This window comes from Perca fluviatilis, chromosome 17 (genome assembly GCF_010015445.1).
Source record: "Perca fluviatilis chromosome 17, GENO_Pfluv_1.0, whole genome shotgun sequence".
Lineage (NCBI taxonomy): Eukaryota > Metazoa > Chordata > Actinopteri > Perciformes > Percidae > Perca > Perca fluviatilis.
This window is the reverse complement of record NC_053128.1, coordinates 2,043,002-2,070,168: the sequence shown is the minus strand read 5'-3', so window position 1 is coordinate 2,070,168 and position 27,167 is coordinate 2,043,002. Positions and strand designations below refer to the sequence as shown.

The following is a 27,167-nucleotide window of genomic DNA, read 5'->3' as shown; positions in this document are numbered from 1 at the left end:
ATTTTGTTAAAGCACCAATAGTCAACACTACAATATCCTTGTGGTATCGATATCGAGGTATTTGGTCCAAAATATCGTGATATTTGATTTTCTCCATATCGCCCAGCCCTACTTTGAATGCACCATGAGGTTTACCAGTTTCAAATAAACGCAACATTTAGCAGCAGTGACCAAGTGGTAGTTTGTGTCTTTTAGCTCATAGCTTTAGCTGCAGACTGTTCTACCATTTATTAATTACTTTTAACTACCCGTTTACACTTCGGTGGACAGGTGTTACAGCTAATATATTCTTTTATTCAACTCATAATTTCTACATTTTTTCAAATCAGTTGAGCTGCTTCACAATCAAGTGCCCCCTGGCAACAGCAGAAGTGCCCGCCTTGGGGTGAAAGTAACCGTGGTTGGGAATCACTGCTTTATACCTGTAGGAGTCGGTACATCCTGAAATTTGCTGGTGACCCTGTTGTTATCAGTCTGTTTCATGGGCCTGTTGTTGATGAATTTGTACACTGGTGTGTCAATCCTTCTCTGAGGCTGAATGCCACTAAAACAAAAGACATCACCGCCCCTCCAGACTGTTGTCAAAGGTCAGGGAGAGTATATATTTGAGAGAAGCATGAATAACCCCAGGCATCTACGCACATTTTGCTCACACTTAGCACTTTATCCTATCCAATTTTATTTTGCTGTGAGCCAAATTTTCCCAAGTGGGACAATGAAGAACTGAACCGTATGTTCACTGTAATTAGTCAGTGCGGCAGGCTGCAGCATTGGGTTTTTAGGTTGGCAGAAATGGAGGCAAACGGTGCTGTCAGTCACAGTCAGCAGATGTGTGAGGGAAAATCACACGCAGAGGAGAGCAGACGAGGCTGCCAGAGAGAGAGACGCGCTAGTTTGATAATCACCAGTTGAACACACATTTACAGTGTGGTCTTCATCGAGTTGAAGTTAGTTCAAAGTTCATGATAAGGACAAATCACCAACCCCTACTTGCCTGCTGTCGGTTAATGGTTAATGATTGGTTAACGAGGGTTGATATTGGTCGAAAAAAAAATCTAAATTAGCATCCCTATTACAGATATATCTGTTATTAAAAAAACATGATGGACTCTTCAAAAGAGGTCATTATCTTCACTCAAGCTTCTGCGCAGGAAAGTCGCCGGAATTGTATGTAGCGTGATTTATCTTTTTTGCAACGATTTTTAAAAGTGATTCTTTTCCCTAGAATCAAGATTTTAATTATTATTTTTTTTTTAACTAATGATTGACCTAAATACTTTCTGTTTCTACAGTACCGCCGACAGCGACTACATCAAATCCATTTTCAGCCAAACGGAGCGAAAGCAGAAAATGCAGGAAATCCATGTTATGTTCTTCTTTACAAATGAAATAAATGTCAGACTGACATGTGATGTGCATTCTTATTGAAATGTCTCATGATATACAGTGGTGCTCATAAGTTTATGAAGCCATGCTAAAGTTGACTAAGAAGAGGAATAAAAAAAATCATCTTTTGGAAATTGATCTTAATGCCTTAATTTAAAAAAAATGAGGAAAAATCTTTTTGTGAATGAATAATGTATCGTAAATAAATAAATGTTCTTTCTTAAAATTAAAAAGTTATTTCATGGATCCAGGATCCTATGCATCCTGATAAAGTTCTCTTGGCCTTTGGAATTAAAATAGGTATGGTGAAGGGTATGTGATGATGTGGGGGCATCATCACATACCCTTCACCATACCTAGAGATTGGCATGGGGTACTTTCCATAAAATCATCTCTCAATGCAAATCAAACCAGCTATTAGGCTAACTGAAATAAAACCACGCCTCCTATAGGAATTTAACATAGCAGTGTACTGACTTATGTCCCCTGTATTTTAAGGAAGAACATTTATTTATTTACGATACATTATTCATTTACAAAGAAAATTGGTGTCCTTAAAGGTTGGATTTTTCTTTTTTTTTTAAATTAAGGCATTAAAATCAATTTCCAAAAGATGATTTTTTTTATTCCTCTTTAGTCAACTTAAGCATGGGTTCATAAACTTATGAGCACCACCGTATTGTCTCTAGAAATGTTTTATTCAACTTTTGTTAAGGAAAGAAAAGAAATTTGCAATTCAGTACTATCGAATTGCAATACTTCTAGAATTGCAATAAATTAAAATTGCAATTTAAATCCAATCGGCACCTAGGGTTGGGTGATATGGACAAAATCAGAATCAGTCACAATATTTTTGACCAAATACCTCTATCAATACCGCAACGATATTGTAGTGTTGACTATTGGTGCTTTCACAAAATATTTACACAATGAGATTTGTGATAAATAATGATAGGTAATGTGGATATAATGACTAAGTGGGGTAAAGGCAAATAATAGAACAGCTACAACAGTCTGGTTAGTTCATAAAATGACATCACTTTACTGTAATGCAGCCTTTAAAACCAGGAAAAGGGCAACACTTATGTCATATTACGATATCCAAAATCTAAGACGAAATCTACTCATATCACGATATCGATATATCGCCCAGCTCTATCGGCACCCATGTATCGTGACAGAATCGTATATGGACAAAAGCAATCGTCCCAACCCTAGTGCTGAGCACTAACCCTTTTTATTTTAGCACCCTTCCTGTAATTCAAAACGGCTGCAATCAGGTTTTTAATGAAATATCTGTGACTGAAGCCTGTAGTGAGTGTGCCATTCAGTTGGACTGGGAGGCTGAATAATTTAAGTAACCAGACTGCTAATCCCCCCACCCGCCAGCCAGCTACACATATCCAGCCTGTCGAGTAAAAGCTCCGTTGGGTAGGTGTCAGTGTGTTGTGTCATGGCCCACTCTCACACCAGTTAAGGAAAGCTGCTTTTCATTCCAGTGTGCTGCAGAGACCGGACCGTAGTGTTTTTCGCTCAGCCATATTTGGTCAAGACAACATGTGCTGCCACTCCTCCAGCACAAGAAATGGTTTGTTTAAGACTCGAGCCAATTCCCAAGCCCGTGTCAGATGCCTGGGGAGTTCAGTGAGAACTCTCCAGAGATAAAAGCAGTTTCTACTAGATCTTTAAGATCATCTGAAGCAGTAAGGCTGTTTGGAGTAATTAGATACGTTTTAGACGAAGTCAGTGGTTTTCATGTTTGACCTGATTATTTAACTCACATTGATATACTTAAAGAGGCCCTGCTAATTTCCAAGCTAAGTTTAAGGTGAAGTTTTGAGATGAAATGTGCGTGTGGATAGACGGGCTGTTTTTTGGCAGTCTGCAGATCATCTGTATCAGCGTTTTATTTGCCTGATAACCGATAAAGTGAATGAATTAAAAAGTGTTCTACTTTGGCTCGGCTACAGCTCTGTGTCTGTCCCTCTGCTTCGGTTTCACTTACCACTGAGTCTGACTTAATGTCCCCCCCCCCCCAAAAACAAAAACTATCTGACTCTCTGTTACTGGCTATTATGTTCAAAGTTTCTTATTTATCCAATAATTGCTTAAAGCATTTAAACTTTCTTTTTAGATTTTCATTTTCACTGTATATGCATATTGCTTCCAAATATCGGTTGTCGGTTTAGCTTAATTACATATTTTCTTCATATTGTGCAGCCTTAGACATGCTGGAGAGAATTCTGGTTAATTTATGTACACAGGGCTTGGGGTGGAGCGAGCGGTAGAAAAGCAAGTATTTAATTAGCCTTTCCAAACAGACATGTGAATTGTCTTAAAGTACCAAGTGGGCTTTCCTTTGATGCTGAGACAGCAGCTGCTTGTCTGCTCACGTGCAGAGCCACAGTTACCCAGTGTCTTGAAGGGTCCGCCTCGCAACCTAGCTGACCCTTCCGTTATAGATGGAGGAAACCCACTCTGGGCTAAGTATGAAACACTGTTCATACAAGTTGATAATCTTGATTCATTGTACATTATTGTCTGGTTTCCCGTTGCGAAGGCTAAGAAGAGTAGCTCATTATTTATGGCATTCAATGCCTTAAATTAGTTTGAGCATTTACTGTTGCAATATGAGCTGATGCTGTTAAACGGTGACGTGAACACACGTGCACCGCTGCATCACTGTGGATGTCCTCATTTGAATATATTGAACATTTGAGGAATTGCACGATTAAGAAGTAAACACTGCGTCATAGTCACAGCAAATTATGTGCTCCCAATATAATGTATCAATTCTGTTATTCACCGACAGAATGAGCATTTGCTATTTTTGCTTAATGTTGTGTTTGTTACTACTGTATACTGTAGGGGTGGAAAAAAAAAATCATAAATTGTATATGTGATTTTTGTAAATCAATTATTTCCCCTAGAATCAAATTTTTTTTTATATATATATCAGACTGGCTGACTGAACAACCAGTTTTTAGAAATGTCTCATGACATATTGTCTCTAGAAGTGTATTATTCAACTTTTGCTTTTGATTAAAGAAGGAAAAGAAAATCGCGATACCCAACACTATGGAACCGCAATACGTCTAGAATTGCAATAAATGAAAATCGCAATACAAATTGAATCGGCGCCCATGTATCGCAAAGGATTGGAATTAAAGCATATCCCAGCCCAAGTATACTGACCGTCATTCAGAATTTTGGCTTTTTGACCTGCCTGTGGATCGACCTTCATGTAGTCCCGCCATGGGCGTCAGAGCCATTATGATTCTATTTTTAAAATTACTAGTTTTGACAGGATATAAATACCACTCAACACTCAAAACTTAAAGACCAAACTTGCTATAGTCGTCTACTGAGGAGGACCAACTGCAATCATTCTGAGAAAAGATCTGAGAAAAGTAATTTAGTTACCTTCATTCGGTTTAGGTGGTGCCCAAAACAGCTCCTTTTAATGGTAGGGAATACAAATTGAACATTGAATTGAATATAAAAAGGCACTGCTAAAGAAAAGAATGACCGTTACATTTAGAAATGTAGTTTTCTGTAGTGTTTCTGGTGACATGTCTGCAGTTGATTTTGTGATGATGATTTAAAAAAAAACAAAAAAAAACGATATATTGAGAAGCCCTGTGGCTTATTGAAAGAGAATAAATGAAACTGCTTAGCACATTTTTCACTGCTACCTTTCCCCCAGGCAGATTATCTCACTCACACACACACACACACACACACACACACACACACACACACACACACACACACACACACACACACACACGTGTCTGTCAAAGTGTCACGGTTTGAGAGGAAGAGAAGGTGGACCACTGTTTGAATGATTCTTCAAGTTAATAAACGTGCCCTGCCACACGTATGTAAATATATTTTTTTAAGATTAGTTTTTGGGGCTTTTCCCTTTTATTTCAAAGTGGATAGATATGAAAGGGGGAGAGATGGGGGATGACACGCAGCAAAGGGCAGCGGGTCGGATTCGAACCCTACGCCACTGCAGGACTCAGCCAACATGGGGCGCCTTCTATCTCACCCAGTAAGAGCATTCGCCCCGTTTTGGCTGAGTCCTGCAGTGGCGCAGGGTTCGAATCCGACCTGCTGCCCTTTGCTGCCACACGTATTTCATGACTTTGTGGTGATGTCTGAAGTTTTACCATGGACTCTGTAACATTTATTAATTGAACTTTCTTTTTTTAAAGTAAGTGCTGTAGTATAACTAATAGGAGACAAGTTATAATTGAGGTAAGTTTGGAGACATTACCTTATTTAATCATTAAATTAATAAATATTTTTGTTGTATCTCTTATCGGTGTTGTAATTTGTAGACTGCCCTAAGCACTTGTCTTACTGTGCTAGCAGCAGCAGCAGCAGCAGCGACAGCAGAGAGCAAAAGCCAACAGGCAAGTGTTATTTACATAAACTTCTGGTGTACTTACAAACTTTCCAATCCATCGTTTGATGAGTACATAACCTATATGTACTAGTGTAGAAGTTTGGTATCATTTTGGGCATTATTAGTGGGGTCATTTACGAGATACAAACGTGGGTCCATTAGCCCCTGCGCTAAGCTATTCAGCTGATAACGCTACTCTACGCTAACTCTCCCAATGTTAGACCCAGGTGAAAAAAGCTTCTGGGTCTGGTGTTTGGCTCAAGGTCATGGTGCAAAGGACCCTAGGGTGAAATTACTCCGAACCATCACTTTAACCTGGTACATTATTAAAAGTATTAATGTTTACATTAAGAATTGAACTGAATTGACCCCCATCTGAGCTTTCATTTTCTCAAAGGCAGAGCAGGATACCCAGGACTCGGTTTACACCTATCACCATTTCTAGCCACTGGGGGACCATAGGCAGGCTGGGGGAACTCTTATAAATGTTAAAAAACCTCATAAAGTGAAATTTTCATGCCATGGGACCTTTTTAAGTAAGTGTCTTCAGCGCCCTTACTATGGAATCTGTTTACATGGTAATAACGTGAGACGTCATAATCTAATGAAGCTTAAAATGTACTATTATGGCGCAAAAAGGTGTGGTGAATTTTTTTGGGTGCACCTAAATGAAAAAATTAAAAGGATAGTCTGGAGCCCCATGTCTGCTTCATAATATCACGTTGTGCACCTAAAATATGAGCATTTGCTGTTGTCTGTGCTTGATGTACTGTATGCTACCATGCAGGTCGACTGACTGTGGATTTCCCTGTCCAATCCGGGGTCCATCAGACTCTGATTTAACACGACAAGCATCATTTTAGATAAAGCAGTAAAGGAAAGTGCTCTTTTATTAAAGATGCAAAAATACAAACATTATCTCTCAGAAACGTGTGAATGTGTGAGTAGTTTTTTAACAATGCAGACATTTCCACTTTTCACAATAATGGTAGTTTGTGTCCTAGGAAATGCTATATAAAGTACAATATAAGACAATAACTAATTTCATGTCAGTGCTTTAACTGCCATGGTTAAATAGGTGCAAATAAATACAGGAAATGGCATGTTAATGTGTATAGAGTAAACCTTGTTTGTTGTTGACTTCCTTGGAGTTGAAAATGGTCTCCAATTGTAGATGAGATGTTATCTTCCCTTTGCCACAGAGTTTCTCCGTCTTCACATTCCTGTTTTCCGTTGGGATTGGCTGCCTTTAGTTCTTGTGCTGGCTGCCAGTGACATACAGCTGAATAAAGCCTCTCTTCTTTCTTCTCTCCCTCTTTCTCTCTGTCTCTATGCTCTGATGCTGGCATACCAGAGGAATGCACACAGTTGAATTCCTCTGCCGTGCTGGAGACAGCAGAGCTGGTGCTCATGTTGCCCGGCTAAATATGTACCAGTATCGAACATAAAGGGTTCGGATAAACCCGGGGCCAGATCACAGACTGTATAAAAAATGGACCACATGGGCAAAGAGGTGGAGCGTGCAGGAGCTGAGGCTGGCTGAATGAAGCCTACACTCTATGCTCCATGGATGTATAATAGGACCTGGATACAGCGTTCGAGGCGGAGCCCCAGTCATTCCTATGAGAGTTGCTCAGTGGCGCACAAAACCAAAAAAAGTTCAGCTGCTGTGTATAAAATGTGCAGTGTGCGGCCCATAGAGCAGGCGCACTAGAGACCACATTGGCCAGTAGAGCAGGCCACTTCCGGTTTAGCGCTCCGCTAACTTAAATGGGGATTAAATTATTTCATTGTTGTCGGACCGGATGGATCAAATTCTGATAGTGAAACCAGATATTTTGCGTTGATTGTGACGTTTAAAAAAAATTATCCACCTATGTACCGACGTCTCTTTCAGCATGTAGTTCTATGGTAAACAGTGTTTTTGGGCTCCATGTCATCACGTGACGACACAGAAGTTGTAATTCCACTGTTTGGCTAATACAACAGTGTTTCCCACAGGTTGAGAATTTACTTGTGGTGGTTGGTGGCGATACAAATGAAAATATTGTATATATAATGTAATGTAATATTACTATGCTGCTTCTGAAACAACTTCAGGGTATTTATTAGGGCTGAACGATATGAGGAAAATATGCAATATGCCCTAACGTTTTTTGAATATCGCAATAATGATAAAAAGTTATTTGCGATAAATAAACAGATTAAAATCTACTCATTTCTGTCCTTCTCCTGCTTAGTATTCTGCTAAAATACAACAAAGTGCTCTTTGAAATTAAAACAAATGACAGGAAAGTGTAGCCATGATGTGATTTGTCAATTAAATCAGTTTTTTTGCCAAATGTAACGGTTCAGCAGATAAAATACCCATAATACTGTACTATGATCCATACAGAAAGTTACATGTTATTATAAATCTCAACACAGTTTCCTCCTAACTCCTGTTAAAGGAATATTTCACCGCTGGAAAGCTGAATATATCTTTAAATTGGGTCACTTATGTAGTAGAAATGTGAATTTTTTTTTAAATTGGTGCCTTCTAGGCCGAGAAAAGCCAGAAAATGTGTTTTGGTCTTATATGGATGAAAAACACCAAATCCCAGAATGCACCTGTTTCGTTGCTTTGAGTCCACTCCCAAGCCACGCCTACCGCTTGACAGACCGACAGAGGCATTCAACTCAACTCAAGCGTGTTTTATTGTCATTTCAACCATATACACGAAACAACGTTTCATCGTGACTCAAGTGGTGTTACACATTTAACATATATAAAAACGACATTATATAAAAACGACATACGAAACAGGCTACATTTAGTACACACACTTTATAGGCTCCGTAAAGTTCAGCTAACACATACTAGCATTAGCGCTTGGTGGGCTGTAAACACCGAGCATAAATACAGCCGTGAAATTAGTTTGTAATGTAGAATGGTCGGCATTTAACAGTCACAAACTCCACCAGCAGTTAGCAGTTAAATGGATACAAATCACCACATTTCTGCACCACTTTCGGTAAGCACAGCGCCCACCTCTTTTACCCGGCGACAGAGCATCTCTAGCTCGGAGGGCTAGCAGGCCTGGTAACTGGACAGTCCGGTACACTATTCAGGCATGTTTTCCACAACAAAAACACAAAGTCTCAGAACTCACGTTGGGAGTGTCGTTGAAGTTGGATGTAGTCCAGTTTGTGGTCTAAATGAGCGGACACTTGCAAGCAGGATCCGTAAAGTTCAGCTAACGCATACTAGCATTGGTGTAGCTAAACACGGAGTATAAACACAGGCGTGAATTAGCGTGGAATGTCGAATGGTCGGCATTTAACAGTCACAAGCTCCACCAGCAGTTAGCAGTAGCTAGTTGGATTTTATTTCTACAACAGTCCACCTCCACGGGCCGGCGGAGCAGCCTGGTAGCTGGATAGTCCCGGTTTCCGGATAACGTTGTTCAGGCATGTTTCCACAACAACAAAAACACAGCAGTCACTGAACTCACGTTGGGAGTTTTGTTGAAGGAGGATGTAGTCCAGCTTGTTGTTTAATGAGCAGACACTTACGCAAAGCAGGCTGGCTGGGACAGGTGGACAGCAGCGTTAGCTTTCCACCTTGCCGATGAGGATGTCCCCTAGCCCGGTTAGCGGCATTGAGCGACACCGCTGGTCTCCGTGCAGGGCGAAGCTCACGTAGTGTGCCGGTATTGCGTCTGTAATAACGTTTTCTCCATATTCTCCGATCTGTACCGATGTATCCGTGTTAATCGGTATTGCGACGTTCCGGTATAATGATTGTAAATGTTTTCTGCTGAAAACCGAAAGCCTGTTTAGCCGAAGGTTCAAGATGGCTGACAGTCGTTTTCATTCGGAATACCTCGGCCAGACTCCGCAGTCCAAACCCCTGTGGGCGTGTTGAAAACATACGAATAGCCTACTACTGGCTGTAGTCCTTTGCCTCTGGCCCAAAAATCTTCCAATGACGCAAAAATCGTCATTTTACGTCATCGGAAGATTTTTTCCAGGCCCCAAATGCAGAAATCTCTCGTCTCAGGGGGACATGAGGGAGGGAGGCACGGTCATTCAGAAATACTATCGGGTTTCTACTGATACAAAGCTGAATGCTAAATCGGTGAAGTATCCCTTTAAATCACATAAGACTAGGGCTGTCTAAAGTAAATTCTTGTTCATTTTGTTTGTTAGATCATTGTTCATTTTTTGAAGTGTTTTAATCCGTGTTTTGGTGATCCGGAACATAAATAATTTTCATTGAAAAGAATAAAAATTAGGATCTGTACCAAACAAAACTGTTCGTCAGTCTGTAGGATAGGATTTCGGGGTGTTGAAATGAATAATTGCATCAATGAGGATGTGGCTGATTCTCATCATGCACATGCTCAGTCCAAAACTTTAAACCATCTTAACTGCGATGCAGGCTCTGTATGTGTTCAGCTGGTGAGCTCCAATTTAACTTTAGTACAGAGATGAGTTTCCTCACACATGCTGCTTGGGACTGACAGAGGTTTTCTTTTACCCAACACCACAGAGTAAGTACCATGTGATCAATTAGTCTATCATCTGCTGGAGCTGAGTCACATAAACCGCATAAACACTGACTGCTATAGATATGGCCTTGATACGAAGTAGAAAGCTGAAGTTGCATAGCTGGATAGAATACTACCAACCAATCCCAAACACAGAAACTGAGCTCTTTCTACATAATGTGGTGGCCTGTTACGTGGACATCCCCCTTCCTAAAATAGGCGCAGCAGGGTTGCTCGAGTTAGGTAAAGACCCCACGTGATGTTGTTGTTGGTATCAGAAGTCGCATAGTTGGACAGAAGAGATGAGCAATCCCTTTGAGGATACTTTTTTAAAGTCTGCCCAGAAAGCAGTTACAGCAATCTTGAATGTAAAGAGCTGCAGTGGATAAACGTGGCAACAAGATGTCAGTGCTGTGGGGAGCCTTGGAACAGCAGTTAGAACGCCTTTAGCTTCTGTAATGTGATGTTTCCGACTGAAACCACCGCATATGTGGCTGGGGTAGTTACCAGAAGGATTTAAATCTGATGCTTTAGATTTGATTTGATCACTCAAAAGTGACTTAAGAAATAAGCGTGACATGTACGAAGCTGTAGAGAGATATATGAAGTTCAATCAACCTTTTATTTATCCTCATGAGATCATTGAGGGGCGACCCTCATTTTCAATGTCATCAAGTCAAGTTACAAAGACAAAAACAGAACAACACGGAAAATACAATCCTAAGAAATATAGAAAGACACTCGATAACTGTCAGTCGTCGATATAGACTACCGGATAACTGACACAAGGACACAGGATTAGAACATGGAAAATGTTTTCTTTTACCGTGTCCCCCTTTTGGCCATCAGGTGGTTTTGACATCCGCCACAGCAGGGTAAACACAGCTGCATCTAATGAACAGAGGGCTCCATTTGATTTAGGTGTGCCAGGTAGGCACTGTACTGCTGTCGGTTATTTATCATTGTCCCACGTTCATCAAGTGGAGTAGTAGGAGCCTAGGAGGGCACAAATTGGATTTGTGTTTAGGTGTAATTATTCTCACATGTCCAGCTCTAGCTCCACAGCGCCGTGGAGGAAGGTCTGGCTACACCACATGTACATTCTGGGATAGGGAAAAAAACCCCGCTCTGGGTTGTTTGCATTTCTTTAAACCAATCATAATCGTCTTGGGGGGCGCTAAGCTCCGGACTCAGTTTTGGTGGAACATTTGCAACACACAAACCAAAACACTGCATACAATATTAAATGAAGTTAACTGTTCATACAATACAGTAAGGTAAGCTATTTAAATGAGCTGGTACATGGTTAAACCTCATTTGCTCTTACCAGTGTATCTCTGTGTGTACTTCGTCCACAAAAATCCCACCAATTGCTCCCAAAACGTCCCAGTTAAAGAGGAAATTCCCTGATACAGGATGTTGACCGTGTTCTCAGTTATGAGGGCCCACAGCAGCAGTAGCAGTGCACATATTGGGAAGTGAAACAAGAAACCTAAAAATGTTTGACTAAATCTGGACTACCCTAATACAAGTTTACTTGTGCTGTGTATCATGGTGCAGGGTGTGCAGTGACTGAGTCAGTATTGTTCTGCTACAGCAGGGCTGCCGTGGGCCGTCATCACACAGGATGTTTGAGTGCAGCTGGGAACCGAGACAGTAGATGGAGCGTACTGGTTGCAAAGAGCTGTATGTACTCCGTGGCACTGTGAACTCGTGGTGAACCGTTCTTCACCGCAGCTTGCTTCACTTCTGCTATACTGCTTTACTGTCAATGCTTCTGTACCTTTAGTGAAAGTAGAACAGCGGTGTTCTTTTAACCTGTTGTCATTGGCAACAGATCTCTGGACGTACAAAGTATCTGATAGAATTTAGGCTGGGGCTGCAACTTTTGATTATTATCATTTCTTAAATTTTTTTTTTTTATCACATTTTTGTACAGCCAAAGTGTCAACAAATTGCTTGATTTGTTCTAGGGCTGCACAATATATATATTTTTTTAATCGTCATCGCAATATCAACTGGCGCAATATACACATTGCGAAAAGCTGCAACATATTGCAATAGACCCAAAACAGATATTTTTTTTTTTTGTTGAAAGAAAATATCCGTAGAAAGCTGCACAATACAATATAACTGTCATTTTTTTGTGTTGCCTTTTATATTCAGTATGATGTTTCATTTGTTCAATAGAGGAATGTTAGCGCTGCCTGGAAGGCACTAGGACTAGGCAATGGTTAGGGTTAGGTGCCATGAAGTCGACGGTTGCAGCGCTGCCTTGAAGTCAACGTTGGGGGCTTAAAACACCATTGAGCTGCGTGTACTGCACTGTACGCTTTAGGCATCGGGTGATAGAGACTGTAACAGTAACACATGCTGTACTTATCAGCCCTGGAGAGCAGAAAGTGAAATGTGTTGCTCTGCATATTAAGATAAGAAGTTATTGTAATAATCCTCTGGTTGTTGTTGGATGGTTCCCCCTACGCTTTAGACAGAAACAGAGTCTGGATTGAAGGACATGAGGCGAGAGATAGAGTATCTGACTGCTGACAGGACAGGATGACCGTTGACTGCTGTCGCTGTACAGTGGAAGACTGGACTGGAGTGACAGGAAGTGAAGTTAGCTGAGAAAGGTCTTCAAGCACTGGTGATGTAGCTGCTGGTAGCCAATACTTGATGCTTAATGTATATGCAGACCTTAGTTGCTGAGTCTTAAAGGACTTTATTATGACTTAGGTCTTCTTTTTGTCCATGCATTGTACTCACCAAGGTTATTGCTTAGATCACGTAATTGGTCAATAAACGTTAGCAGTCAGATATGTTGGACACAAAGCAACAGTTCATCCAGATCGAAATGTGTTTTAGGTAGGGATGCACCGATCCGATATTAAGATCGGATATCGGCCCCGATATTGACAAAGAGCTGGATCGCGGATCGAGAAAATTAACAGATCTTGTGACTTAAACAATTATACTAAACACTAATAATTTTACATTTACAAATGTACACCGCCGAACGGCATTTTGGGTAACATTATAGCTGCTAGCTAGCCAGGTAGCATAACAGTCTGTTAAGCTGGGAGAGGCGCCGGTCGCTACGGCACATTCAAGAACCGAGAAGAGAATTAGAGGATGAAGAAAGACCGTAGATACACCAGAACAACATATGCTCAAGAGAGGAGCCGTCTGTTCCGAAGTTTGTTACTAAAAAAAATGGGACATAATTTAGCCACTATTGTTGCCCGTCGCTCTATCATTACTTGGTTGCGCTAACATTACTCGGCCGTGCTAACGTGAAAGACCCGTCACTTCAAGCATGCAGCGGAGCAACATTATGAACACAATAATAATCCACCTAGAGTCCCGCTACAGACCATTCAGAAAGACTGGTTCAGAGCAATGATTAAAACTCTGGGTTTAAGATTTCTTTCCTCGCTGAAATACGTCCTCCAACCTGCTAACATTATTCAAACGGCAAAGGAGGCTGCCAGCGGAGCTCCGTTCACTCGCCCACTACAACCACACTACAACAACCTAACTTATCTGTGGCCAAGGTAGTGTTTATATAGCTAGCTTACAACTATTTAGTTTTGAAAGGGAAACCATGTTAAAGTTGGTGGTATGTGTATTCATTCGATTTGAGTTTATTTTACTACTTTGCAGTTTGCACAATAAATATAGTTCAGATTCTATAACTGTTTGATGGATTCTCCTTCATATAAAGTTATTGTATAATGTCGTGGAACCAAGCAAACCCTTTAGTAATCAAAGCTTTTAGTAAACATGATGACATTGAAATGTTTTTGTGATATTCTATGTACTCCTGACAGTAGAATAAGCTTTTATAAAACCTATGTAAATGCCCATTATTGTTATTCATTTAAATTTATTTTAAGAAGTTTGATTACATTATATTTTCAATTTGAATGCACAATTGTTTTTTTAAATAACAAATATATAAGAATTCAATACATTACATCTGTTATTTTGTCTTAGTTAGGAAAGTAATGTTTAGTTAGGAAGGTCTGGTGCCTTTAGTCTCTTCCACATGGTGAAGGAAGGTATAAGGTGGAAGGTATACAGTTTATTATTAATTCAACAACGCTATCTGATTGGTATCGGGTATCGACAGATACACAAAGCCCTAGCATCAGTATCGGGAGTGAAAAAGTTGGATCGGTGCATCCCTAGTTTAAGGCCTGCACGATGTGAGGAAAATCTGCGATGTGCGATAACATTGTTCAATGTTGGGATGGCAATATGACTTGCGTTATGTAAACAAATATTGAAATGTGCATATTAGCTACACATTTCCTATGTGAGCCTTGTTGTCTTTAAATTCTGAACTGGGTTATAACTAGGGCTGTGTATTGGCAAGAATCTGGCGATACAATACGTATCACGATACATGGGTCACGATTCAATATATTGCAATATATTTCGATACTGTGGGCGATATATTGGGATTTTTTTTGCCAGTTTGGGATTGTGGTTCACAGGTTCTTAGTGATTACATTTTTGTATGCTAAAGTAGGCCAAAGTTCAGCCATAGCTACATTGTTAGCTTCTAGCAAAAAGTCAGGCACTGCTAGGCGCTGTTAGGCGAGGACACTAGTGGTGTGTCTCAGCATAGCCATCTAGCAGTAGGGAGTTTAAACCCAACATAAACGTGAACCGCTGTCTTACATGAATATTTTTGCACGTAAATTTAAAAAAAAGAAATAATTAATACAAAAAACTATTACGTTTTTGAAAATCGATACAGTATTGCTAAATAAAATATTGTGATACTCAAGTGTATTGATTTTTTTTCTTACACCTCTAGTTATAATTGAATTTTTGCTGACTTTGTTGTGTGTGGGGGGTGTGTGGGTGTGTGTGTGTGGGTGTGTGGCTAGTTGTATCCGTATCTGTGAAGTTTGGTTTTCAGTCGTGTATAAATGTGTCACATTGCTGATGCTCATGTCATCCAAACTTCTCCTTATAAAACTCAGAGTTCGAGTGAGTAGACCTCCAGGTCGTGAACCCATCTGACCCCAACATGCACACACCGATACAGATGGTGAAGTTAAAAAGCCTCACACACACACACGTGAATGTTGGCTGATATATTGTTGTCAGATTTTTAAGACCTTTAAACATCAGAATGTGATTATTTCCCAAAGGAGCTTTGCTGTGCAAGGAATTTGCCTTGGTGTATATTTGGTGCATACAATAAACATTTAAAAAAGGATTAAAGAATAAAACAACGGAGCCTCAGAAGAAGCAGACGAAGAAATCCAATATTGGTCAACCCCTAGTATATAAAGTAGTATGCAGTATGTTTCAAAGTCATATCACCTCAGAAATGCTGCTATACTACACAGTATGTACACTATGCGTAATGTACAATCAAAAATCTTTTGAGTTTACTGAGTTTTAAAACTAGCTATTGTGTCAACTCAAGGAGTTATACTGTTTTCTTTTGCTTTGATAACTAGAACGGTTCGAGGAGCCAAACTTAAAAAAATTAAGTAATTTTCATCAATTGTGTATTTGTATCACCAATAGTCGTTAGACTAGACATCCAGGTGTATTTATTTTTCACTAATAAAGCAGTTTCAGGTTTGACTCCCCCATGCCACATGCTAAACAACTTGATATGATGGTGATGTCAACACAGGCATTGCATATGTTCTGAAATGGTTTTACAAATAAAGCACTTAAGTGAACAGAACTTTCCCATTTGATGTACAAATTGGCAAAACTGAGATTTTTTACGTCTAATACTGAGAATTTATATTTCTATATCTTAATCACTTATAATCTTTAATTATGACCAAAAATAATATGTTAATATTTGTATGTGCATATTAACTGTGACTTGTCTCATACTGTTCAACACAATACACTAATTAATGCTTTTCCTTGGAACTCAGCCTCAGTATTGTTTTCTGGTGTTTCTTTTGCCAAACGGATTGTGATTGGCTGCTGTGGACTTTAGTGCACTCTTCCACATTTCTCGGTAATTACTGTTGCAACTCAGCACTTCCTCTTTCAGGCAGGGTGGGGTGGGAAGTATTCACAGTATTCGCAGTATATTGCATTTTCGGAAGTGTCCAGGCTTTCTCTCAGTCTGTATTGATACTTATCAAATTGGAAGAGTGGAGCAGTGAAGTACTGGATTTTTGGTCCTAAATGTGTTTTTTTAATAATAATATGGAAGACAACCAATGTAACATAACAGACCTGAATGAGCTTTAAATGCATGAGTCCCCTCTTATCTTTCCTTAAGCCAAACAAACTGTCCTTACATTCACTGCAGACAGGATACACTGCTCCCTGCTGAATCATAGCTGGGAGTATACAGATGAAATGCCCTTTTATGGCATTGAAGGGCTTTTTTAAAACAGGAAATGACATCAGCACATCTGAGTAGGATCTCACAAGAACCCAGTCCTACCAAAGTAGAGGACGGTCCAAGTTTGTGAAGACGTTGTTTCATCAATGACTGATGAGTCACTAAACAAAATGACCATGAGAGAGAAGCTCCTAGCACTGCTGTGTATCAGCATGTTGGGCTGAGTGTTGCAGCCGGAGGCCTCAAGTGCCTTCAAACATGTTGCTGCAGAGAAGTCCACAGTCAGCCAGTAAAATATTTGCGAGAACTGACTTATGGGTATGGATTTTGCAATACCTGTCATTACCATGATAAACACACACACACACACACACATTTTAGTTTTAGCACGCACGCACGCACGCAGAGGAGATCTTCCTGCCACAGAATCCAGTGAACTATTTCACACCCAGACAGGTTATAGCAACTCCACAAGTTCCACTTTATTTATTAGATTAACCTTAGAAAAGGAAATTTAGTGTGCAGCAGGATGTCTACTGTGTAAAACTCTTGAGGAAAGTTCTGGCAAATGATGTGCGATTGGTTGAATTTGTAAGAAATTGCAAGCTCCCAAACTGCTGGAGCGTCTGACTGTTGTGTTGTGATTGGTCATTAAATCAAAAATGATGGTAACCTGGTCTGTTTCCTTTTCTTCAGCCAGAGAGAAAAACCCAAAGGTCATCATCTGACTGGGCAGGAGGGCTGTCACTCAAACACCGCTTTACATCAGGTATTTACTTCACTCCCCTTCTCTCGACGTTGAATAGGCCTACACTGAGGTGGATATCAATGAATTGAAAGTCAGCAAGTGATCTGAGATGATTCCAATTCTTACACTTAGCAGGATCTTTTGATTTTGTTCACCAAATTACATGTTAGAATCAAGAGCGAGTCACAGATAACAAATGTACACATCTCACAGCATTTGTAAAAAAGAAAGAAAAGTCTCACATAACTTTCAATAGTTTAACAAGAAACTGTAGTCCTTGATATTTAGAACAAATGTTACTCCTCAATGTGGCTCAGCTTGTTGCAAGTTCACCTTTTATCATCGTGGCTCTTGTGTCAGTCTTTAGGATAATGCACTCCATACGGGGCGATTCCATGATTTTTTTTAAGTGGGGTGGCACGGGGTGGGGGGGACCAATAATCTGCCGGTCGGGCCACGTTCATTTGATCAGAATACAGTGTAGAAGAAGAATCTACTTAGAAATATAGCAACTATTGGATAGGATAGAACAACACAATGTAATTCTGCTAAATAAAACGTCACATTCAATATTAATTTCACTTGTTTTAATTTTAAACAATATCCAAATCCAATTTTCTATATGCTCAGTCTACCAAAAAAAAAATGTCAGTGCTGGTTCCATGGTATCAGCATTTTTGATAGTCATGGAAACATTATTGGTCATGTGACAAGTAGGGGTGGGAATCACCAGAAGCCTTACGATACAATATCATCACGATACTTATGTCACAATACGTTATTGCGATTTTAAACATTACCTTTTTTCCAACTTCAAATTTTTCCCAATGTCAAATGATGTCCCCAAAAGGAAACTTTGCCAACATCTGTTTTATCTAAAAAGATACATTTCTCTGTTTGTTCATCTCACTTCAATTGTATTGCTGCAAAATGGGATTGTCAAGCAGACAAACTGACCAACACAAGATCAATACTCGTCGTCTGTGTATTGATACAGTATTGCCACGGAAAATATTGCAATACTATGCTGTATCGATTCTACAGCTACACACCCCACCCACATCCGCCTGTCACCAAGGAGGGAGCCAGAAAAAGCAGGAGGAACGGAGGGTGATAAGGTGTCAGCAGGATGCAAGGCCGAGGGTGTCAGCGTGTCTGTGTTGTGATATTTAATCTCTCGGAGCTCTGATGCCAACACATGCCGTGCTGCTTTCTGCTGTCACTCTGCAGCTAAGCTGTCATCTCCAAACAGCTTTATAAAGACACCCGCTCCTAGGATTGGGCGTAGAGAACCGCTTCCAACTTGGAACCAACAATGGAATTTTTATTTTTTTTTTTCAATTGGAATCGTTTCTAAAATTTGGTTTTGAATTGGATCATCGGTTCCAAATTTAATACTCGCAAGTTTTGGTTTCCGTAGCGGCCGGGCGCTCGTGTTGCAGCCATGGAGCACAATAAGCGTTTCCTCTTATCTGTGAAATAAGAGGATATTTTTCTTTTCTGCATGTTCTGCATTCATTAATAAATGCAATTTGTTCCTTTCAACCACTGGGAATAGTTTGAGCCCATTGTCAGCTCTGGTTCATTCAGCTCTGAGCAGCAGAGGAAATGGGATCACCCCTCTCTTTTTCTAGTTTGGTCCTTTTTGAGACCAGATTCAGTTTGTAACATGTCACAGCCTGCTATGTAGTTAGACAATGGTGTGACAAACACCAGGTTCAAAATGGGGACTCCTATCTAGCTGAAGCGTGTTCATGTTTTTGGTCTTTTTTTGGTCTTTCTTTAGGGGCCAGCCACAGTTTATAATGCATTAACCACAATGTGCAGTGCATAGACAGAACTCTGTTTCCTGTCTGAGCTGCGTTTCTCACAGTCCTCTGGTTTCTTGTAATTATTTAAATATAACTGGGGTTCCTTATTTTAAAGCCAGCTTCACACTGTACTGAGAAGTGTAAGAAAATAATTAGAAAATCCCCTCAGTTCTACGTCAGGTTCAGTCCTCATCCATTTTTTGCTAGTCACGGTCCGACAGTGACAATCATTCACTGCATTCATTTAACTTAACTCAGGTCAGGCAGTCTAGGATTTATGGTGCCGTTGCCCCTACCTGTGCCAGATGTGGACAGGCACCTTCTACCATGGGCGACAGACTCTGGGGGGGCCCCAGGAAGTGCGCCAAGCTTTGAAGCCAATTAAACACAGTGGCGAAACAGTGGAATTACAACTTCCGTGTTGCTGATGTGATAACATAGGGTCCAAAACCCCTTTTCCCATAGAAATGGTGAAAGAAACGACCGTAAATCAGTGGATAGGCCTACATTTTGTCGAGCGTCACAACCCACAAAACGATTCAGTCCGACAACATTTGGAAAGTCTTGAAGAGCCGCCCGATTAAATCATTTAATCCCCAATTAAGTTAGCGGAGCGCTAAACCGGCTTGGCCAGCGAAGGTATCTAGTGCGCTGTGGACTATGGGCCCCGTAGTGCTGAAGCAGCGCTGATCATCCGGGTCATTTTATATGCAGGAAGTTGACCTTTTTTGTCCATATGCGCCACTGAGCAACTCTCATAGGAATGAACAGGGCTCTACCTCAAACACTGTATCCAGTTTTTTTGATTTTTATTAATCCGTGGTAAGACTGAGTAAACAGTACAATGTGACTGAGTCGATTTGGCCCATACAGAATGCCTATGTAAAGGGTCCAGAATTGAGTGCTACCGATGCCCGTATGTTTTGGTCGTGCCGTCCTTTGCAGAATTACTGGTCCGACATTTTTAGCACCACATCCCAAACCATCAAAATCCCAGTTGAACCAACTGCTATCATATCACAGCCCTATTTGGAGTCCTTCCCCTAACTCTGTCACTCTTAAAAATACAAAACAGAGTTTATAGACTCTTTGGCTCTCTCAGCCAGATGCAGGAGTGTTAGTACTTAACAGTAGCCCTGCTGTATATCACAGCTGTACCGTTTGTCAGCCCTACATATCCCATAGGCGCTGAATGTAGCACAGTTTTCTGCATGTGTTGTGTTTAATAGCACTGCAGAGAAATACTTGTTGTCTGTCAGCGCATATTAGGTGTGCTAATGCTAACGCAGCCAGCAACTGTGTAAGAGGCAAAAACTGGGGCTATGGTTGAGTCTTGCCTATTACATCCCAGTTAGGGAGGGGCCAGAGAAATTTGCTGAACTAAACTTTCAAATCCAAGCAAACCCATACAAGCTAATATGTTTAATATGTTTCTGTTGGAAAAATCCCCTGTATTAACATCATATTTCAACAAAAACCTGTGTGATCATGTGAACAGTGTCTTTAAAAGAACTTGGATTGGGTCAGAACTGCTGATGTTGACACAGTGTAGGGCTGCGACTATGGAAACGCTCATAATCACTTTTATTTTGGTCAATATTGAAATCGTGATTATTTAACACTATTACTCATTGACTTTTAGAAAGCTTTTGCATTTATTGAAGTTAAATCAACAGTGAAAGCACCTTGTACTGTGACATTTCGCTTCGTACTCTTCCCGTTTGGTCTTTTTTTTTTTTTTTGTCATTCTGAAAGACAAGACAAAATAAGAGTTTACTGGCAAAACGTAACGTGCAAAAATAATCGTTTTTTGTGATCGTTAGGAGCAATTAAAAATCTGATTAATTGCACAGCCCTAACACATTATATGTGACATTGGGCTACATTTGTGTACGATTGCTTTGTCTTGACTAACTACTCTATTGGCCGTCCTGCAGGTGTGAGTTGGGTGGAGGTGCAGAGCAGCAATCATGGTGGCCCTGTCACTAAAGATCGGTGTGGGGAACGTGGTGAAGACCATGCAGTTTGAGCCCTCCACCATGGTGTACGATGCCGGACGCATCATCAGGGAGAGAGTTCCTGAGGCACAGCTCGGACAGCGTGAGTTCTCGTTCTCTCTCTCTCTCTCTCTCTCTCTCTCTCTCTCTCTCTCTATCCATCTATCCATCTATCCATCTATCTATCCATCCATCCATCCATCCATCCATCCATCCATCCTGTGTTTCCCATACACTATGATAATGCTACGATCACTGACATTAGCTTACATTAGCACTTGTTCCAGCGGACCACTGACCAGCATAAGGTAGCTGGTTCTATGAAGAGGAAAAAGAAAAAAAAACGCACAAAAAAAAGCCATTCTTCAGGCTTCGGAGTGGGCTGTGGGCCCCGGAGACTGATGTTTTCTACAGATTAAATGCAAATCATGCTCTCCTTGCCCCCTCCTTGGACGAACACAAAATATCAAAATTAAAATCTCATAATTTGGGAAACACACACACACACACACACACACACACACACACACACACACACACACACACACACACACACACACACACACACACACACTTTCAATGCTGGACTTTGGATGAGAAAGAAACCAGGGTCCCAGTTTTTTTTTATGTTAATCTCTCCATGGACATACATTGCGCCATATTCTTGATCCAAGCACCGATTTTAAGTACCTCCATTTTCTTCCAGATGAGAGCTACAGTCCTTTTTGCCTGTAGTATAGCAAAAATAAGCACATTTACAGTAGTCACATATGAGCATTTCAAGAAGCACATATTGATTCTGTTCACATGTAAATGACTTTTAGGAATAACAACAACAACAACGACTTCATAGGTCAAAACAGTGTCTAACATACTAAAACACAGTCATTTCCTGAGGACAGTGAACATGTGGAAGTTAAAGTGAAACATCGGAGTGTAGAATTAGTACAAAGCAACCCTAGGGCCATGGAGTGGAATGTCTAAAAGCAGATGAATTGTGGCCTTGCTACCTTTTGTCTCGGAGATTACAGGCTCTGCAGAGGAGCTGCACTTAAAATTGTCACTGTAAACCGAGAATAGCCCTTTGCTCCACAGATACATCAGCTGGCATGCAGAGTTACTGTATGTCTTATTACATAAGCGCTTTCAACAGCAGCTCTCTGCGTTACTTGTTCAATGTGGAAGTCATTTCACATTTAGAAAGAAGAAGAGTGAAAGCCAGTATCCCTGACTTGCCTATTTCAACATTTTGATTTAACCCTCCAGCATATTAAATGGTCTACTTCTCATGTCTAAACCTCAAGAGACAAGTGGTCACATGTTGAAATGTGTAACCTGATATGTTTGGAGCAGATGAATATGTTTGAACAGGCGTACGTAGACCATCCAGAGACCCACTGGCCTAGTTTAACATTTTTATTGTTACATCCAACGCAGGTACTGGAGACAATAATAGCTCAAAAGTTACTGAATGTCCACATGTGCATGTATGCCAAGAAACACACTTCCAGTGACTCACTCAGTATTTCTGATTCCTTCCGCAGCCAATGACTATGGGTTGTTTCTGTCTGATGAAGACCCAAAGAAAGGCATCTGGCTGGAGGCAGGAAAGGCCCTGGACTACTACATGTTGAGGAATGGGGTGAGTCACACACACTGCACATCACAAAATGTTACACATACCTAACTGCTAGCACACAAACAGACAAACAGCCTCTCAAAAGGGCAGAGTCCTGTACAAACCACTTTACTGTTTCCAAATGTTTTTTTATTGAGCATGTTGATATGCACACAGTGAATGTGAACATCCATACACGTGAACCAGGATACAATGCTCTCTTTTGTTTTCTACAACATGTGAATAAAGAACAAAAGTAACAACTGTATGGAAAATATCTTAACAATAACTAAATAAAAAAATAAAGATGTAGCAAATACACTCATCTTGCCCCCCACCCTTCCCTTCGGTCACTTCTACTTTAGTGTTAAAGGGAGAGTGCTACTTCTAGGCTACAGATGTAACAAACCACTTTACTGTAAAGTACGTTTTTTTATTTTAAACAACACAGTTTATGCAGCAATCAATGGGCCCATCAACTTAACATCCAGCTTGTTAAATGTGAATATGTTCTAGTGTCTTCTCTCCTCTGTGACAGGAAACTGAATATCTTTGAGTTGTGGACAAAACAAGACATCTATTCATCCAGAAAATATGCAAAAAATATTCACAAGCTGCAATCAGAAAATGGTTACTTTTTTTCATAAGAATTACTCAACAATTATCAAAATAGTTGCAGATTTAATAGTTGACAACTAAATGGTAAATTAATATATATTTGCAGCTCTAAAGTATTTCAAGTCAAATCAACTTAAAGTTAAAAAAGTTAAGTAATACTGTATGTACAAATAAGATAAAGAAAGATAAGTAAACACAATACAGTAATACATTCTAAATATTGCAAATGTAAGGCAAAATCAAACAGTACAGAAAACTAAAGATGAAGATATTTGACGTGCCAAATAAAGGAAGAGTTTTTATGTATTTATGTTTTAAGCATTATTTAAGGAAGTATTTAGTTTGCAGTAGAGTGACTTTGCTCCAGAAACAGACATGCTTCTATCATTCTCAGCGCCTAGTAAGACCCATTTTCCACCAAAATTCCAACAACTCTCTTTGCGCTGCCTCATTTTAATGAACCTCCTACCTGTTCCTAAAATACCAAACTGTCGGTGCGCTGCTTGTGCTGGTCGCTGCACCGCCAAGGAAATAGGGCCCCAAACTACCAATGTCTTGTTTGAAGGAGATTTTGACGATTTATCTCTGTGTATTCTGGATAATGGAAGCCTGAAAGATCTGTCAGGCATTGTGACATGGTGTAACCCAGACGTGTCTCCTCTGTCATCAGGACACTCTGGAGTACAAGAAGAAGCAGAGGCCTCTGAAGATCCGCATGCTGGACGGCACGGTGAAGACAGTCATGGTGGACGACTCCAAGATTGTCAGTGACATGCTCATGACCATCTGCGCTAGAATAGGTCAGCTCTCAGCCACACACTGCTCACACATCCCCTTGATAATAATGCCTGCCTATTGTAGGGCTGGATCCGCACATTTGTTCGATTGGTAGGTGTTCAATTTTCAATTTGGGGATTTTAATATTTGTTTTTTGAAAAAAATAACTTGCTGGCTAATTTATGCAGCGCTATATCCTCCATCGTAGCCAAGAACAGATCAATGTTGAGATCCAACGAGCAGTCTGATGTGTGTAGGGGTCTGTATGGTTATACTGTATCAGCCTGCTGTTGTTTTCAGACCATTTGATGAAGGCAAAAAAAGATGTTACGGCCGTTCATAACGTTTGTGCTCTAGTGAGGCGCTGGCTGAGCATTCATTCACACACACAGCGTCGATCGCCACTCGCCACACTGTCCGGCAAAACCGCAGGTCATTCCGTTTCTTTTGAATGCCTGCGGTAAAAGTTAGGCCGATTCAACTTCTGGAGAAAAGCAACCTTACGTCACCCTGCGGTCGACAATCGTATAACCGGAGATCAGACTCGTCTGTCAGTATCACGGCGTGAGAGTCCCCTTAACGTTACTGTAAACAAGGGATGTCCCCATCAGCTTTTTTGACCCCCGATCCGATTATTATTTTTTTTTGTACACCCACACCGCTGCCCCCACTGTTAAGTACCAATGTTTCAAAGCTCCAAAAAGGGTATTGGGTACATCCCTAGCCTATTGGCCGATTAGTGCTCTGACTGCATTCTGCTCATCAACTGTCCATCAACACTGAACAAAATATGATATGTCTTCAATGCGTGTTAATGCCCTTCTTATCGTCATCCTCAACTTGTGCGTGTCCAGCAGGGTGAGATTGAAAGTAAATGTAGTAACCTGAATGTGTTTGCGTGTCAGGCATTACAAACTACGATGAGTACTCGCTGGTGCGAGACATCGGCGAAGAGAAGAAGGAGGAGACCACGGGCACGTTGAAAAGAGACAAGACTCTGCTGAGAGACGACAAGAAGATGGAGAAGCTGAAGCAGAAGCTCCACACAGATGACGAATGTATGACAAACACAAGCCCCCCCCATACTCACCATCTTTAGCACACACACACACACACACACACACACACACACACACACACACACACACACGTCACTTAGCACTACCTTAGCCCCGTCATCACGGAGTATTTTTACTTCAACTTCAAACTTTATTGATTTCGTCCCCGAGGGGCAGTTTGTGGTGCAGCACGGCACATGCAAGACAACTGGACACACAGCACAACAAAAGAAGGAGATCCAAATCATGTGGGGCACTGAATAATAAGCACATGGAATACAACCATAAATCACATCATATTCATATAGTTAAAGGCCTACTGTACATTCCATAGTTAAGCTGCCAGTTTTCCATCATAAAGTGCTAGTGCAGTACTAATAAAATCCAGAAATAAATACTATCTATAAAAACATCATCAATCACTAATAAAACATGCACACTAATATTTTACTAATATTCTACTATTATTCCGAATATGACAATATTCCAAATTTGATACAGGTCATGTAAACAGAATATTCTGTTTGGATATTCTGAATAAGGCCTTTTTTCTGATAAAGACATGTTGAATAGGCCAGTATTATTTGGGTTTTAGAAGCTTTCTTTGGACATGTAGGCTACTATATACAGCTCATTCAGAGTCTGCGTATCAGTCTGGGTTTTTACCGCAGTTTGTGACAGTTTACGGCCTCTTGCCTGTTTATGGCTTACGGTCAGCCTTGTGTGTTGCTATGGTTGCTGTACACAAACCAACCAGCCAACAGTTTGCAGGGCTGTGGTGGAGATGCACGGCCAAAATGAAAGGAGAAATACAGCTACTTTAAAACATTATGAAATACGTATATCAACAGATTTTTGGATATGCACAAACATGGCAACGCCAACCTTCTCAAGAATACAGTCGAAGGAATGAAAGAGGGAGGCTGTGATCGAATGGTCCAACAGGGTCAGCCCTATGTTCCCACAGCCCAATGGTCCAATATCCCCTATGTTCTTGTGTTCCTACATTTCCCTTCAATTTAAACCCTATCCTCCCACAAGATTTTTTAGGGTAAGGGGATAACGGGTTAGGGGGTTAGGGTTAGGGGGATAAAATCTGATACAAATTTATGAAAAAGTAAATGTGGGAACCTAGGGCCTAATTTTCAGTGAAAAAAATCTTAGAAATGTGGGAACATAGGCACGCTCCTGTCCAACACTGGTGGAGAACTTTAAAATAAATTAAAAAAAATACTAAATAGGAACATTAGTGGAATATTTGTTTTCACTAGCCATGTAAACAGCTAAATTGGAATAGTGTCTTTTTCGGAATACGGGCAAAAACCGAACTATTATGTGCATGTAAACATAGTCCCTGATATTTCCTCCACTCTAGAACACTAAATGATTCTGCTGTGAAACCAAAGGCCAGAGCGTTGCCTTTTTCTCGGAACAGATCAAATACGTAGTAATGAGCTGTTAGGGACGTTGGAGGAAAACTGAAATAAAAGCTGTATTGATTGGTTGCTGACACTATCATGTGTATATTGTATATGCATGCAGCACTGATCAACCATCTCAACTGTCACTTTTCAGTTAGCACATCTTACAGAGAGTAAAGGGAGCAGTGGGTCATTTGATCTGGTTGGTGTTTTTCCTCAGTGAACTGGTTGGACCACGGCAGGACGTTGAGGGAACAGGGCGTGGAGGAGACAGAGATGTTGCTGCTACGGAGGAAGTTCTTCTACTCAGACCAGAATGTGGACTCCAGAGACCCCGTCCAGCTCAACCTGCTCTACGTACAGGTACACAAACTACTCACACACACCTTGTAAATCTCCTTGAAGCCAACCATGTAAGTCAGGAAAATAGGTTTCCTTTTTTTCTCCTGA

The 27,167-nt window shown here is 40.6% G+C and overlaps 1 protein-coding gene across 1 annotated transcript in view; it reads left to right on the top strand.

Moving 5' to 3' along the window:
- The window catches only part of tln1 (talin 1), a 124,204-nt gene that overhangs the window by 2,938 nt on the left and 94,099 nt on the right, over nt 1-27,167 (top strand). The window contains exons 2-7 of the mRNA XM_039780446.1: nt 17,366-17,438; nt 21,166-21,328; nt 22,770-22,867; nt 24,132-24,261; nt 25,144-25,296; nt 26,938-27,080. Coding sequence (XP_039636380.1) covers nt 21,199-21,328; nt 22,770-22,867; nt 24,132-24,261; nt 25,144-25,296; nt 26,938-27,080 — 654 coding nt within the window. The 5' untranslated portion in view covers nt 17,366-17,438; nt 21,166-21,198. The remainder of the gene's footprint in view (nt 1-17,365; nt 17,439-21,165; nt 21,329-22,769; nt 22,868-24,131; nt 24,262-25,143; nt 25,297-26,937; nt 27,081-27,167) is intronic.